This window comes from Heterodontus francisci, chromosome 41 (genome assembly GCF_036365525.1).
Source record: "Heterodontus francisci isolate sHetFra1 chromosome 41, sHetFra1.hap1, whole genome shotgun sequence".
In the NCBI taxonomy this organism is placed as follows: Eukaryota; Metazoa; Chordata; class Chondrichthyes; order Heterodontiformes; family Heterodontidae; genus Heterodontus; species Heterodontus francisci.
The window spans coordinates 18,522,384-18,540,481 of record NC_090411.1 but is presented as its reverse complement, the minus strand read 5'-3'; the positions used below and the strand labels follow the sequence as shown (position 1 = coordinate 18,540,481).

Here is an 18,098-nt window from a genome sequence, read left to right as displayed (position 1 = left end):
CTGACCCCAAAAACACTCTGCCCCCATCAACACTCTGCCCCCAATAACATTCAGCCCCCATGAACACTCTGACCCCAATAACATTCAGCCCCCAATAACACTCTGCCCCCATCAACACTCTGACCCCAATAACATTCAGCCTCCATCAACACTCCCCCCATCAACACTGCCCCCATCAACACTGCCCCCATCAACACTCTGCCCCCATCAACACTCTGCCCCCATCAACACTCTGCCCCCATCAACACTCTGTCCCCATCAACACTCTGCCCCCATCAACACTCTGCCCCCATCAACACTCTGTCCCCATCAACACTCTGTCCCCATCAACACTCTGTCCCCATCAACACTCTGTCCCCATCAACACTCTGACCCCAATAACATTCAGCCCCCATCAACACTCTGACCCCAATAACATTCAGCCCCCATGAACACTCTGACCCCAATAACATTCTGCCCCCATCAACACTCTGACCCCAATAACATTCAGCCCCCATGAACACTCTGACCCCAATAACATTCAGCCCCCATGAACACTCTGACCCCAATAGCATCCTGCCCCCATCAACACTCTGCCCCCATCAACACTCTGTCCCTATCAACACTCTGTCCCCATCAACATTCTGCCCCCATGAACACTCTGACCCCATGAACACTCTGACCCCAATAACACTCTGACCCCAATAACACTCTGACCCCATCAACACTCTGCCCCCATCAACACTCTGCCCCCATGAACACTCTGACCCCAATAACACTCTGACCCCAATAACACTCTGCCCCCATCAACACTCTGACCCCAATAACATTCAGCCTCCATCAACACTGCCCCCATCAACACTGCCCCCATCAACACTCTGCCCCCATCAACACTCTGCCCCCATCAACACTCTGCCCCCATCAACACTCTGCCCCCATCAACACTCTGCCCCCATCAACACTCTGTCCCCATCAACACTCTGTCCCCATCAACACTCTGCCCCCATCAACACTCTGCCCCCATCAACACTCTGTCCCCATCAACACTCTGTCCCCATCAACACTCTGCCCCCATCAACACTCTGTCCCCATCAACACTCTGACCCCATCAACACTCTGTCCCCATCAACACTCTGACCCCAATAACATTCAGCCCCCATCAACACTCTGACCCCAATAACATTCAGCCCCCATGAACACTCTGACCCCAATAACATTCTGCCCCCATCAACACTCTGACCCCAATAACATTCAGCCCCCATGAACACTCTGACCCCAATAACATTCAGCCCCCATGAACACTCTGACCCCAATAGCATCCTGCCCCCATCAACACTCTGTCCCTATCAACACTCTGACCCCAATAACACTCTGCCCCCATCAACACTCTGTCCCCATCAACACTCTGTCCCCATCAACACTCTGTCCCCATCAACACTCTGTCCCCATCAACACTCTGCCCCCATCAACACTCTGTCCCCAATAACATTCAGCCCCCATGAACACTCTGACCCCAATAACATTCAGCCCCCATGAACACTCTGACCCTAATAACACTCTGCCCCCATCAACACTCTGCCCCCATCAACACTCTGCCCCCATCAACACTCTGTCCCCATCAACACTCTGTCCCCATCAACACTCTGTCCCCATCAACACTCTGTCCCCATCAACACTCTGCCCCCATCAACACTCTGCCCCCATCAACACTCTGCCCCCATCAACACTCTGCCCCCATCAACACTCTGTCCCCATCAACACTCTGTCCCCATCAACACTCTGTCCCCATCAACACTCTGACCCCATCAACACTCTGACCCCATCAACACTCTGTCCCCATCAACACTCTGACCCCAATAACATTCAGCCCCCATCAACACTCTGACCCCAATAACATTCAGCCCCCATGAACACTCTGACCCCAATAACATTCTGCCCCCATGAACACTCTGACCCCAATAACATTCAGCCCCCATGAACACTCTGCCCCCATCAACACTCTGACCCCAATAACATTCAGCCCCCATGAACACTCTGACCCCAATAACATTCAGCCCCCATGAACACTCTGACCCCAATAGCATCCTGCCCCCATCAACACTCTGTCCCTATCAACACTCTGACCCCAATAACATTCAGCCCCCATGAACACTCTGACCCCAATAACATTCTGCCCCCATGAACACTCTGTCCCCATCAACACTCTGACCCCAATAACATTCAGCCCCCATCAACACTCTGACCCCAATAACATTCAGCCCCCATGAACACTCTGACCCCAATAACATTCTGCCCCCATCAACACTCTGACCCCAATAACATTCAGCCCCCATGAACACTCTGACCCCAATAACATTCAGCCCCCATGAACACTCTGACCCCAATAGCATCCTGCCCCCATCAACACTCTGTCCCTATCAACACTCTGACCCCAATAACACTCTGCCCCCATCAACACTCTGTCCCCATCAACACTCTGTCCCCATCAACACTCTGTCCCCATCAACACTCTGCCCCCATCAACACTCTGTCCCCAATAACATTCAGCCCCCATGAACACTCTGACCCCAATAACATTCAGCCCCCATGAACACTCTGACCCTAATAACACTCTGCCCCCATCAACACTCTGCCCCCATCAACACTCTGCCCCCATCAACACTCTGTCCCCATCAACACTCTGTCCCCATCAACACTCTGCCCCCATCAACACTCTGCCCCCATCAACACTCTGCCCCCATCAACACTCTGTCCCCATCAACACTCTGTCCCCATCAACACTCTGTCCCCATCAACACTCTGTCCCCATCAACACTCTGACCCCATCAACACTCTGACCCCATCAACACTCTGTCCCCATCAACACTCTGACCCCATCAACACTCTGTCCCCATCAACACTCTGTCCCCATCAACACTCTGACCCCAATAACATTCAGCCCCCATCAACACTCTGACCCCAATAACATTCAGCCCCCATGAACACTCTGACCCCAATAACATTCTGCCCCCATGAACACTCTGACCCCAATAACATTCAGCCCCCATGAACACTCTGCCCCCATCAACACTCTGACCCCAATAACATTCAGCCCCCATGAACACTCTGACCCCAATAACATTCAGCCCCCATGAACACTCTGACCCCAATAGCATCCTGCCCCCATCAACACTCTGCCCCCATCAACACTCTGTCCCCATCAACACTCTGACCCCAATAACACTCTGCCCCCATCAACACTCTGCCCCCATCAACACTCTGCCCCCATCAACACTCTGTCCCCAATAACATTCAGCCCCCATGAACACTCTGACCCCAATAACATTCAGCCCCCATGAACACTCTGACCCTAATAACACTCTGCCCCCATCAACACTCTGTCCCCATCAACATTCTGCCCCCATGAACACTCTGACCCCATGAACACTCTGACCCCAATAACACTCTGACCCCAATAACACTCTGCCCCCATCAACACTCTGCCCCCATCAACACTCTGTCCCCATCAACATTCTGTCCCCATGAACACTCTGACCCCATGAACACTCTGACCCCATGAACACTCTGACCCCATGAACACTCTGACCCCATCAACACTCTGACCCCATCAACACTCTGCCCCCATCAACACTCTGCCCCCATCAACATTCTGCCCCCATCAACATTCTGCCCCCATCAACACTCTGTCCCCAATAACATTCAGCCCCCATGAACACTCTGACCCCAATAACATTCAGCCCCATCAACACTCTGCCCCCATCAACACTCTGACCCCAATAACATTCAGCCTCCATCAACACTGCCCCCATCAACACTGCCCCCATCAACACTGCCCCCATCAACACTCTGTCCCCATCAACACTCTGTCCCCATCAACACTCTGTCCCCATCAACACTCTGTCCCCATCAACACTCTGACCCCATCAACACTCTGTCCCCATCAACACTCTGACCCCAATAACATTCAGCCCCCATCAACACTCTGACCCCAATAACATTCAGCCCCCATGAACACTCTGACCCCAATAACATTCTGCCCCCATCAACACTCTGACCCCAATAACATTCAGCCCCCATGAACACTCTGACCCCAATAACATTCAGCCCCCATGAACACTCTGACCCCAATAGCATCCTGCCCCCATCAACACTCTGCCCCCATCAACACTCTGTCCCTATCAACACTCTGACCCCAATAACACTCTGCCCCCATCAACACTCTGCCCCCATCAACACTCTGTCCCCATCAACACTCTGTCCCCATCAACACTCTGCCCCCATCAACACTCTGACCCTAATAACACTCTGACCCTAATAACACTCTGCCCCCATCAACACTCTGCCCCCATCAACACTCTGTCCCCATCAACATTCTGCCCCCATCAACATTCTGACCCCATGAACACTCTGACCCCAATAACACTCTGACCCCATGAACACTCTGACCCTAATAACACTCTGCCCCCATCAACACTCTGCCCCCATCAACACTCTGCCCCCATCAACACTCTGCCCCCATCAACACTCTGCCCCATCAACACTCTGCCCCATCAACACTCTGACCCCATCAACACTCTGACCCCATCAACACTCTGTCCCCATCAACACTCTGTCCCCATCAACACTCTGACCCCAATAACACTCTGTCCCCATCAACACTCTGACCCCAATAACATTCAGCCCCCATGAACACTCTGACCCCAATAACATTCAGCCCCCATGAACACTCTGACCCCAATAACATTCTGCCCCATCAACACTCTGCCCCCATCAACACTCTGACCCCAATAACATTCAGCCTCCATCAACACTCCCCCCTTCAACACTCCCCCCTTCAACACTCCCCCCTTCAACACTCCCCCCTTCAACACTGCCCCCATCAACACTGCCCCCATCAACACTGCCCCCATCAACACTCTGCCCCCATCAACACTCTGCCCCCATCAACACTCTGCCCCCATCAACACTCTGCCCCCATCAACACTCTGCCCCCATCAACACTCTGCCCCCATCAACACTCTGTCCCCATCAACACTCTGTCCCCATCAACACTCTGCCCCCATCAACACTCTGCCCCCATCAACACTCTGTCCCCATCAACACTCTGTCCCCATCAACACTCTGCCCCCAATAACACTCTGACCCCAATAACACTCTGACCCCAATAACACTCTGACCCCAATAACACTCTGACCCCAATAACACTCTGCCCCCATCAACACTCTGCCCCCATCAACACTCTGCCCCCATCAACACTCTGCCCCCATCAACACTCTGCCCCCATCAACACTCTGCCCCCATCAACACTCTGCCCCCATCAACATTCTGCCCCCATGAACACTCTGACCCCATGAACACTCTGACCCCATCAACACTCTGCCCCCATCAACACTCTGCCCCCATCAACACTCTGCCCCCATCAACACTGTGCCCCCATCAACATTCTGCCCCCATCAACACTCTGTCCCCAATAACATTCAGCCCCCATGAACACTCTGACCCCAATAACATTCAGCCCCCATGAACACTCTGCCCCCAATAACACTCTGCCCCCAATAACACTCTGACCCCAATAACACTCTGCCCCCATCAACACTCTGCTCCCATCAACACTCTGCCCCCATCAACACTCTGCCCCCATCAACACTCTGCCCCCATCAACACTGCCCCCATCAACACTCTGTCCCCATCAACACTCTGCCCCCATGAACACTCTGACCCCATGAACACTCTGACCCCAAGAACACTCTGACCCCATGAACACTCTGACCCCATGAACACTCTGACCCCATGAACACTCTGACCCTAATAACACTCTGCCCCCATCAACACTCTGCCCCCATCAACACTCTGCCCCCATCAACATTCTGCCCCCAATAACATTCAGCCCCCATGAACACTCTGACCCCAATAACATTCAGCCCCCATGAACACTCTGACCCCAATAACATTCTGCCCCATCAACACTCTGCCCCCATCAACACTCTGCCCCCAATAACATTCAGCCCCCATCAACACTCTGACCCCAATAACATTCAGCCCCCATCAACACTCTGACCCCAATAACATTCAGCCTCCATGAACACTCTGACCCCATCAACATTCTGCCCCATCAACATTCTGCCCCCATCAACATTCTGCCCCCATCAACACTCTGCCCCCATCAACACTGTGACCCCATCAACATTCTGCCCCATCAACATTCTGCCCCCATCAACATTCTGACCCCATCAACATTCTGCCCCATCAACATTCTGCCCCCATCAACACTCTGCCCCCATCAACACTCTGCCCCCATCAACACTGTGACCCCATCAACATTCTGCCCCATCAACATTCTGCCCCCATCAACATTCTGCCCCCATCAACATTCTGCCCCCATCAACACTCTGCCCCCATCAACACTCTGCCCCCATCAACACTCTGACCCCATCAACACTCTGACCCCATCAACATTCTGACCCCATCAACATTCTGCCCCCATCAACATTCTGCCCCCATGAACACTCTGCCCCCATCAACATTCTGCCCCCATCAACATTCTGCCCCCATCAACACTCTGCCCCCAATAACATTCAGCCCCCATGAACACTCTGACCCCAATAACACTCTGACCCCAATAACACTCTGACCCCAATAACACTCTGACCCCAATAACACTCTGCCCCCATCAACACTCTGCCCCCATCAACACTCTGACCCAATCAACACTCTGACCCCAATAACACTCTGACCCCAATAACATTCTGACCCCATCAACCACTCTGCCCCAATCAACACTCTGACCCCAATCAACACTCTGACCCCAATCAACACTCTGACCCCAATAACACTCTGACCCCAATAACACTCTGACCCAATCAACACTCTGACCCCAATAACACTCTGACCCCAATAACACTCTGACCCCAAAAGCACTCTGACCCCATCAACCACTCTGCCCCAATCAACACTCTGACCCCAATAACATTCAGCCCCCATGAACACTCTGACCCCAATAACACTCTGACCCCAATAACACTCTGCCCCCATCAACACTCTGCCCCCATCAACACTCTGCCCCCAATAACATTCAACCCCCATGAACACTCTGACCCCAATAACATTCAGCCCCCATGAACACTCTGACCCCAATAACATTCAGCCCCCATGAACACTCTGACCCCAATAACACTCTGACCCCAATAACACTCTGCCCCCATCAACACTCTGCCCCCATCAACACTCTGCGCCCATCAACACTCTGCGCCCATCAACACTCTGCGCCCATCAACACTCTGCCCCCATCAACACTCTGCCCCCAATAACACTCTGCCCCCATCAACACTCTGCCCCCATCAACACTCTGCCCCCATCAACACTCTGCCCCCAATAACACTCTGCCCCCATCAACACTCTGCCCCCATCAACACTCTGCCCCCAATAACACTCTGCCCCCATCAACATTCTGCCCCATCAACCACTTTGTCCCCATCAACTTTCTGCCCCCATCACTTTGCCCCATTAACTCTTTACCCCATTAGCACTCTGCCCCCGTTACCACACTGGTCAGTGAAATTCAAAGTAAATTTACAAACACTTTGGTTAGATGTTCAGGTTTTAATCTTGGCTCTGCGATATTAATAGCAAGTGCATCCTGTTGTGAAGTTACTCTGTTTGGAAGGACTTTGACTCTTATATTGTAAATAGATTAATTCATTTTATTTAAATAACTAACGGAGGGGTATTGTTCAAATGTTTTTGTTCCTAATACCGTACAGCACCACTACAAGCTTGCAAAGTTTTTAAGGATTGTTTGATTTGGTTTTATTTTGTATGCCCACCCAGGGCAAATAGAATTTGCAGCACAGAATCGGGCTGTTCAGCCCACGGATTAGACCCCAGCTGGAGTATTGTGTCTAATTCTGGGCAGCATACATTAGGAAGGATGTCAAGGCGTTTGAGAGGGTTCAAGGGAAATTTATCAATGGTACCAGGGATGAGGGAATTTTATGGGCCCTGCAACAGCGGCCTTGGTGGCGCGCGGAATGATTTCATTGGGCATGAATTGTTTTTTCAGATTTCCAACGGCGGGTTTTTTAACGCAATTAAATCAGAGGCATGTTTTTGGCAGTCTGGGGTTCCCCCCACATGGTGGCGGATTGCAGCTTTGCATACATTTGCATACCTTGAAGACTCATGACCCTACAGTTAGTTCAACTTAAGTCCTGCCTGCCAGATTAAGTTAGTGGCGAACAGCATTCCCATGCCACCCGGTTCACGTTTGTTTAAACACAGTGTATAGCAGTCGGCTTTGTGCAGTTGTGTCTGAGGTCAGTGGTTTCAAGTCTTGAACCCATCAGCACAAGGAAGGCCAATATTGGAATGGATGTTTGGATCCAGGCTCGGGAGCAGCAAGGAAGAATCTTCTCAGACGATGGCTGGGAAGGCAAAGGAGGTGGGGGATTCATGGAGGAGCAGGAGAGGGTACTGGGGCAGGACACAGGGTGGTGTGATTGGGTGGGTGGAGGAACAGGGGAGGGAGGAGGGTTGGACGGGGTGGTGTGATCGGGTGGGTGGAGGAGCAGGTGATGGTGTCTGGAGAGGACAGTGGGCGGTGATCGGGTGGGTGGAGGAGCAGGGGAGGGATGAGGGCAGCGTTCAGGGTGTGCACTGGTTGTTATTAATGCTGAAGCTGGCTGTGGGCAGTTGCCAGAGATGGTGAGTTGATAAGAACAAAAGAACAAAGAAAATTACAGCACAGGAACAGGCCCTTCGGCCCTCCAAGCCTGCGCCGATCCAGATCCTCTATCTAAACCTGTCGCCTATTTTCTAAGGGTCTGTATCTCTTTACTTCCTGCCCATTCATGTATCTGTCTAGAATCATCTTAAAAGACGCTATCGTGCCTGCGTCTACCACCTCCACTGGCAACGCGTTCCAGGCACCCACCACCCTCTGCGTAAAGAACTTTCCACGCATATCCCCCCTAAACTTTTCCCCTCTCACTTTGAACTCGTGACCCCTAGTAATTGAATCCCCCACTCTGGGAAAAAGCTTCTTGCTATCTACCCTGTCTATACCTCTCATGATTTTGTACACCTCAATCAGGTCCCCCCTCAACCTCCGTCTTTCTAATGAAAACAATCCTAATCTACTCAACCTCTCTTCATAGCTAGCGCCCTCCATACCAGGCAACATCCTGGTGAACCTCCTCTGCACCCTCTCCAAAGCATCCACATCCTTTTGGTAATGTGGCAACCAGAACTGCACGCAGTATTCCAAATGTGGCCGAACCAAAGTCTTATGCAACTGTAACATGACCTGCCAACTCTTGTACTCAATACCCCGTCCGATGAAGGAAAGCATGCCGTATGCCTTCTTGACCACTCTATTGACCTGCGTTGCCACCTTCAGGGAACAATGGACCTGAACACCCAAATCTCTCTGTACATCTATTTTATCCAGGACTTTTCCATTTATTGCATAGTTCACTCTTGAATTGGATCTTCCAAAATGCATCACCTCGCATTTGCCCGGATTGAACTCCATCTGCCATTTCTCTGCCCAACTCTCCAATCTATCTATATTCTGCTGTATTCTCTGACAGTCCCCTTCACTATCTGCTACTCCACCAATCTTAGTGTCGTCTGCAAACTTGCTAATCAGACCACCTATACTTTCCTCCAAATCATTTATGTATATCACAAACAACAGTGGTCCCAGCACGTATCCCTGTGGAACACCACTGGTCACACGTCTCCATTTTGAGAAACTCCCTTCCACTGCTACTCTCTGTCTCCTGTTGCCCAGCCAGTTCTTTATCCATCTAGCTAGTACACCCTGGACCCCATGCGACTTCACTTTCTCCATCAACCTACCATGGGGAACCTTATCAAACGCCTTAATGAAGTCCATGTATATGACATCTACAGCCCTTCCCTCATCAATCAACTTTGTCACTTCCTCAAAGAATTCTATTAAGTTGGTAAGACATGACCTTCCCTGCACAAAACCATGTTGCCTATGACTGATAAGCCCATTTTCATCCAAATGGGAATAGATCCTATCTCTCAGTATCTTCTCCAGCAGCTTCCCTACCACTGACGTCAGGCTCACCGGTCTATAATTACCTGGATTATCCCTGCTACCCTTCTTAAACAAGGGGACAACATTAGCAATTCTCCAGTCCTCCGGGACCTCACCCGTGTTTAAGGATGCTGCAAAGATATCTGTTAAGGCCCCAGCTATTTCCTCTCTCGCTTCCCTCATTAACCTGGGATAGATCCCATCCGGACCTGGGGACTTGTCCACCTTAATGCCTTTTAGAATACCCAACACCTCCTCCCTCCTTATGCCGACTTGACCTAGAGTAATCAAACATCTATCCCTAACCTCAATATCCGTCATGTCCCTCTCCTCGGTGAATACTGATGCAAAGTACTCGTTTAGAATCTCACCCATTTTCTCTGACTCCACGCATAATTTTCCTCCTTTGTCCTTGAGTGGGCCAATCCTTTCTCTAGTTACCCCCTTGCTCCTTATATATGAATAAAAGGCTTTGGGATTTTCCTTAACCCTGTTTGCTAAAGATATTTCATGACCCCTTTTAGCCCTCTTAATTCCTCGTTTCAGATTGGTCCTACATTCCCGATATTCTTCCAAAGCTTCGTCTTTCTTCAGCCGCCTAGACCTTAAGTATGCTTCCTTTTTCCTCTTAGCTAGTCTCACAATTTCACCTGTCATCCATGGTTCCCTAATCTTGCCATTTCTATCCCTCATTTTCACAGGAACATGTCTCTCCTGCACGCTAATCAACCTCTCTTTAAAAGCCTCCCACATATCAAATGTGGATTTATCTTCAAACAGCTGCTCCCAATCTACATTCCCCAGCTCCTGCCGAATTTTGGTATAGTTGGCCTTCCCCCAATTTAGCACTCTTCCTTTAGGACCACTCTCGTCTTTGTCCATGAGTATTCTAAAACTTACGGAATTGTGATCACTATTCCCAAAGTAGTCCCCTACTGAAACTTCAACCACCTGGCCGGGCTCATTCCCCAACACCAGGTCCAGTAAGGCCCCTTCCCGAGTTGGACTATTTACATACTGCTCTAGAAAACCGTCCTGGATGCTCCTTACAAATTCTGCTCCATCTAGACCTCTAACACTAAGTGAATCCCAGTCAATGTTGGGAAAATTAAAATCTCCTATCACCACCACCCTGTTGCTGCTACATCTTTCCATAATCTGTTTACATATTTGTACCTCTATCTCACGCTCGCTGTTGGGAGGCCTGTAGTACAGCCCCAACATTGTTACCGCACCCTTCCTATCTCTGAGTTCTGCCCATATTGCCTCACTGCTCGAGTCCTCCATAGTGCCCTCCTTCAGCACAGCTGTGATATCCTCTTTGACCAGTAATGCAACTTCTCCACCCCTTTTACCTCCCTCTCTATCCTGCCTGAAGCATCGATATCCTGGGATATTTACTTGCCAATCGTGCCCTTCCCTCAACCAAGTCTCAGTAATAGCAATAACATCATACTCCCAGGTACTAATCCAAGCCCTAAGTTCATCTGCCTTACCTGCTACACCTCTTGCATTAAAACAAATGCACCTCAGACCACCAGTCCCTTTGCGTTCATCATCTGCTCCCTGCCTACTCTTCCCCTTGGTCACGCTGACGTCATTATCTAGTTCCTTACAGGCTTTAGTTACTACCTCCTTACTGTCCACTGACCTCCTCATTTGGTTCCCATCCCCCTGCCACATTAGTTTAAACCCTCCCCAACAGCGTTAGCAAAAGCACCCCCAAGGACATTGGTTCCAGTCCGGCCCAGGTGTGGACCGTCCAATTTGTAATAGTCCCACCTCCCCCAGAACCGGTCCCAATGTCCCAAACATCTGAACCCCTCCCTCCTGCACCATCTCTCAAGTCACGCATTCATCCTGACTATTCTTTCATTTCTATTCTGACTAGCACGTGGCACTGGTAGCAATCCTGAGATTACTACCTCTGAGGTCCTACTTTTTAACTTGGCTCCTAACTCCCTAAATTCTGCTTGTCGGAGCTCATCCCGTTTTTTTACCTATATCATTGGTGCCTATGTGCACAACGACAACTGGCTGTTCACCCTCCCCCTTCAGAATGTTCTGCAGCCGATCTGAGACATCCCTGACCCGTGCACCTGGGAGGCAACATACCTTTTGGGAGTCTCGTTTTCGACCCCAGAACCACCTATCTACTCCCCTTACAATCGAATCCCCTATGGCTATAGCCCTTCCACTCTTTTTCCCGCCCTTCCGAACAGCAGAGCCAGCCACGGTGCCATGAACCTGGCAACTGCTGCCTTCCCCTGGTGAGCCATCTCCCTCAACAGTATCCAAAATGGTATACTTATTTTGGAGGGAGATGACCGCAGGGGACTCCTGCGCTTCCTGCTCTTTCTCTGCCTTTTGGTCACCCATTTCCTTTCTCCCTCAGCAATCCTAATCTGCGGTGTGATCAATTCGCTAAACGTGCTATCCACGACCTCCTCAGCATCGCGGATGCTCCAAAGTGAGTCCATCCGCAGCTCCAGAGCCGTCATGCGGTCTAACAAGAGCTGCAGCTGGACACACTTCCAGCACGTGAAGGAGTCAGGGACATCAGCCGTGTCCCTGAGCTCCCACATTGAGCAAGAGGAGCATCACACGGGTCTGCGATCTCCTGATGTGTGCTTGACCATAAACAGATGGTCATGAGGGGCCTAAATGGAGGGATGAATGCTGTCAACATCGGATCCTGTGGGGCGAAATCGGGGTACTGACTGGCAGAGGGAATGGTCACAAGCAAAAAAAATTATGGGTGGGAGTTGGTGCTTCGGTTCAAACTGAAAATGAAGGCAAACTAAGAATAAATTACAGTAAGCTTAATCTGTGGCTTCCGAAGGCTGCTGGTCCTTGTGGCTTGCAACACAGAAGGATTTATTGACGTGAGGCTCATGGTGCTTCAGAGTGACCACAGTTACCACCAATGAAAGTCCATCCCCACTGCATGATCACACATGCCTTTCATGCCCATCGCCACACCTTTAATTTGCATGTAAAATTGTATGCGAAATGGGAAAAAGGGAGGAAGTGGAAGTCCCGCTGACTTCTGCAGATTCCTTGGGTTTACTTGTCTGTTTTCTCCTCAATACAAGTTCTGGAACAATGCAGCGGAATTATGACATTTATAGAGAAGTAAAGATCCAGCAACTTTCAACCTGTCCCTGAGCTTGTGTCCCAGGTGAAAGCAATGCGTGCAGAGCATAGAAAACGAGACATTCCCTAACTGACTTTTGCCATTTTAGAATGAGTTTCCATAACACAAGCCTTGTGTTATGGAAACTCATTCTAAAATGGCAAAAGTCAGTTAGGGAATGTCTCGTTTTCTATGCTCTGCACGCATTGCTTTCACCTGGGACACAAGTTCAGGGACAGGTTGAAAGTTGCTGGATCTTTACTTCTTTAAACTTGTGTTTTGAAATAAACTAGCTGCTAGGTTATTTTAAAACACAAGGTTAAAAGCTTGAAGCAGGGGTATCCAACCTTTTTGCATTGGGGGCCACGTTACAATATTTGTCTTGCATAGGGGGCCAGTGAGACAACTTTGGAAAGATAAAAGATTAAAAATTTATCTTACTATTAATCAGAACAACAACAAATATGCATTTTTGTCATGAAGTTTTAAATGTGAAGACCAATTTGTTGACTTACTTTCTCATCACTATGTTGAACACTGATTTAGTGAGATCCCTGGCTTTTTTTGCTTGCACAAGTAATCAGTGTTTCCCCACACAATTGTAGCAATGCGGAGTATTTGGATCGATGTCCATCTGTCAGGAGTGATCTTGATCGCTCTCTCTCCCTCCCCTCTCTCTCTCTCTCGCTCTCTGTCTCTCTCTCTCCCCCCCTGTCTCTCTCTCTCTCCCCTTACCTCTCTGTGTCACCCTTTTTTGTCCCCCCTCTCAGTGGGTCCCCCCTCTCTATGTTGTTCCCCCCCCCCTCTCTGTTGTCCACCCTCTCTCTCTGCCACTTCTCTCTCTCTTTGCCCCCTCTCTCTCTACCCCTCTCTCCCTCTCCCTGTCCCTCTTTCTCTCTGCCCCCTCTCTCTCTGCCCCCCCTCTCTCTGCTCCCACCTCTGTCTCACTGTCTCTCCCCTTCTCTCCCCCTCTCTGCCCTCTCCCTGTTCCCCCTCCCCCTCTCTTTCTCTCTCCCCATCTCCCCTCCCTATCTCCCTGTCCCCCCCCCCCTCTCTCCCCCTCTCTCCCTGTCCCCCTCTATTTCTGCCTGCTCTCTCCCTTTGTTTCTCCCTGTCCCCCTCTCTCCCTGTCCCCTCTCCCTTTCTCCCAGCTCTCCCCCTCTGTCTCTCCCTGCCCCCCCCCATCCTTCTCCCTGGCCTCCCCCCTCTTTTTCTGCCATCTCCCTCTCTCTCTGCCCCTCTCTCTTTCCACATTCTCTCTCTCCCTCTCTGACAGTTGAAGAGTGGGAACTCTCAGTACAGCAGCATTGTGGTTGGTCTGTTTTAAGAAAAAATCACAGCCGCCAGTTTCACACTGACAGACGCTTAGAGTGAGAACAATGCTTCTGAACTTCAGACAAGTTCGGGGTTTTCCGCCGGGTTCCAATATTTTTTTAAAAGCCTGCGGAAAACCACAAACTTGTCTGAAGTTCAGAAGCGCTGTTCCCACTCTAAGCAGCTGTCAGTGTGAAACTGACGGCTGTGATTTTTTTTTTAAAGCCGGCCTGGGGAAAGGTGAATTCAATGGGAAATTTCTCATCCCTGAAATTACCAGTCACCGACCTCTGTTTTACCACGGACACTGGTGTCCCTGTATGGACGCATTGCCGATCCCTGGATTTAATCGATGTGTTCAAAATGATGAGGGGTCTTGATAGAGTAAATAAGGAGAATCTTTCCCCTGGCAGGAGAGTCAGGGCTGAAATTTATATTTCCGCTGCTGTAATTGGCAGCGGGCTTAAACAATAGTGGTCCGCCCGCGTGGGCCGCATGTCGTGGAGCCACTGCGATATTAAATGCGGCTGCTCCTTTACATAGCCAGGCGGACCACCCGCCCTGGTGATGTGGAGGGGGCGGGCGGTCCATCCCCGGTAATGGCGTCAGCTGCCTTTGTGTGGGCCCTGACGCCATTTTTAAAGGGCTTTGAGCCCGACATTTCAATTTAAATATTTAAAGCTCGTTTAATATTTAAAAATTAAATAAATTGATCTTGAGCATCTCCCCCCCCCCCCAATAACCAGAGAATTAATTCCTTGCCCTGTTCCCCCCTCCCCCCACAAAATACTTACAAAGTACCTGACCTTCCCCCCCCCCACAAAGTTCATAAACTGTGCACTGTAACTCTTCCCAGCCCCCACACCAATGAGATGAGTTTGATCCCACTCCCCCCACCCCCTGATAAACCCCAATGTCGGAGGGGGGGGTGCGTGTCTGTAAAAATTCACCCCTGAATAACTGAAGATCACAAAGAAATTGGCAAGAGAAGTGGGGAGGAAATGAGAATATTTTACTCAGTGAATTGTTCCGATCGGGAATGCAGTGTCTGAAAGGGTGGTGGATGCAGACAATCAGCATTAGTAAGAATTTATTTATTAGGGAATGCCATGCAGCAGCACCTGACTGCAATACTGATATGTGTGGAATGATCTCCGCTATTACGTGGTTCTGGCTTTTTAGTCGGAAATCTGTACAAATCCAGTTTGTTAACGCTCCTTGGACATGCTTTCACAACTGGGACTTCCCACATTCAAGTGATTTTTGATTTGAACCATTGATACATTTTAAGGTAATTGGCAAAAGAACCAGAGGGGAAATGAGATTTTCTTCACGCAGCGAGTTACGATGATCTGGAATGCACTGTCTGAAAGGATACTGGAAGCTGATTAAATAGTAACTTTCAAAACGGGATTGGATAAAAACCTGAAGGAGAAACAATTTACAAGGCCGTAGGGAAAGAGCAGGGGAGTGGGATTAGTCAGATAGCTCCTTTCAAAGATCAGGTAGAAGCACGATGGGCTACTGCACTGTAAAATTCTCTGTTGCTGATCTTGACTGGGCTGGGATTTCTGAGCAGGGAGGAATTGTGGTTGGGAAAGCAAGAAGTCCAGGCTTTCCTGTAAGCTGTGGAGTTTTGACTCCACATCTTTTTTTCCCAGCAGGTTCTCTGTCCAGAAGCCAGGCTGATTGGGAGGCTTAGCTCTCTGTCTTGTGGGGAGTGCTGCAGCAAAAGCCACAGGCCAGAAGCAGGTGGAGTGCCTGCTGCTTGGGGACTGCGATCTTGGATTGGATTCAGACCCTGGAGTGGGTTTCGATCCTAGAAAGTGTCCTTAAACCTTGTAAAGAGCTCAACTAATTCATGGAATAAAATGAAAGGCTGATGTAGCAATGCACAGTGCTATCAAATCCCTCATTTCTTTCATATTATAGATATCTTGCCATACGGTACCCCTTGAAATCCCGAGATCTCCGCACAACACAAAATGCCACAGCTGCCATTGCTGTAATCTGGGCATTGTCAATCATCTTGGCTGGACCATACTTGAGCTACTACCAGATCATTCATTACAACGGGATACCCATCTGTGTGCCAGTATGGGAAGACAAAAGGAGAAAAATCTTGGACATTTCCTCTTTTATTTTTGGGTTTTTAATCCCAGTTACGATCCTGATTCTTGCCTACACCAGAACAATCAAGTACTTATGGACATCAGTAGATCCCATTGAGACCATCTCAGAGTCCAAGAAAGCCAAGCGGAAGGTGACCAAAATGATTATTATTGTTGCTGTGCTCTTTTGCCTCTGTTGGTTGCCCCACCATGTGGTTATCATGTGCTTCTGGTTTGGTTACTTCCCATTCAATAAAGCAACCTATGCCTTCAGGCTTGTCTCACACTGCATGTCCTATGCCAACTCTTGCCTCAACCCCATTGTGTACGCTTTGATATCAAAGCATTTTCGGAAGAGATTCAAACAGGTCTTCACTTGCCTCCTGAAGAAGCAAGTTGCCAATAAAGTCCATGTTGTCCATGTGGCCAATACTGTGACTGGGTTCCACCCTGCCACAACTGAAACTTCCCAGATAAATGAAGAAACCTGCAAAGTCGGCCGGCCAGCCCGGGTAGAAAGCAACATGGTATCTAATGAGCCAAGAGTTGGTCTGAGGCAGGAGGTTCTGCATTATCCCTAAGTTAACAAACGTATAGAGGTTTTGTTCTGATGGTATTTCAAAGCAGATCATTGAATTATTCAAGGCTTCACATCGGTGGAATCTGCTGCATAGTAAGAGTTGGTCATTCGTAATTTATTTTTTGATGGAACTAACTATCTTGATTAAAGCAGATTGCTATGATGATTGCACTGTATGAAAAAATACTTCTGACATTTTCAGAAACTGTTGCAAACCTGGGATCATCTAATCAATAATGCGACGGCATTTCATGTGCCTGTGTTAATAATGTAGGCACCAAAATACCTTTACGCTAATGCCTTGTTTGTGACTGCTGATCGTTTTAATACTTCCACTATCCTCTAATACCACTGCCAGAAACAGTGGCAGCTCTCTGTTTCTTCAACCTGCTCGATAAAGGGAAATTCTGTGCTGTGTTCTGTGTGCATTGGCTGTTGGGAAGCTTAATATATTTTGTGAAGTGCCATTTTAGAAAATAGAAGTATTGCATTGATTTGTTTCAATTTAGTGTTTTGGAAATATGCGTTTCAACTTTTAATTACCAAAATGTTACTCAGTTCTGACATGGGAGGAAATGTTAATTTCTGTTGCACTATGTTATAGAATTTTAACATAAGCTTATTCTCACTGTGCATTGTTACCATAATGTTGCTACCTCCCAGCCAATGTGACACCTTGGAAAGAATCCTAGGCTTTATTTCTACCTTTTTTAAAGATGGCTTCATGGTGTAATATCTGTAAAGAAAGCTTAAGACACTGGTGAAAATGTAAAAATAAATAAAACTCAATACTCTGAGTGACTGGCACTCCTGTCTTTTTGGTACTGTGGTGTGACTTGTGCACACATCCATGCTGATGCGGCCTCTCAGGTGGATGTAGAAGCAGAGTAGGGGAGTTCTCCCCGGTGTCCT

At 49.2% G+C, this 18,098-nt stretch overlaps 1 protein-coding gene across 1 annotated transcript in view; it reads left to right on the top strand.

The window, feature by feature from the left end:
* LOC137353622 (galanin receptor 2b-like) overlaps window positions 1-17,187 on the top strand; it is a 32,566-nt gene extending 15,379 nt beyond the window's left edge. Inside the window, exon 2 of the mRNA XM_068019972.1 lies at window positions 16,428-17,187. Coding sequence (XP_067876073.1) covers window positions 16,428-17,187 — 760 coding nt within the window. The remainder of the gene's footprint in view (window positions 1-16,427) is intronic.
* The last annotated feature ends 911 nt before the right edge of the window (window positions 17,188-18,098 follow it).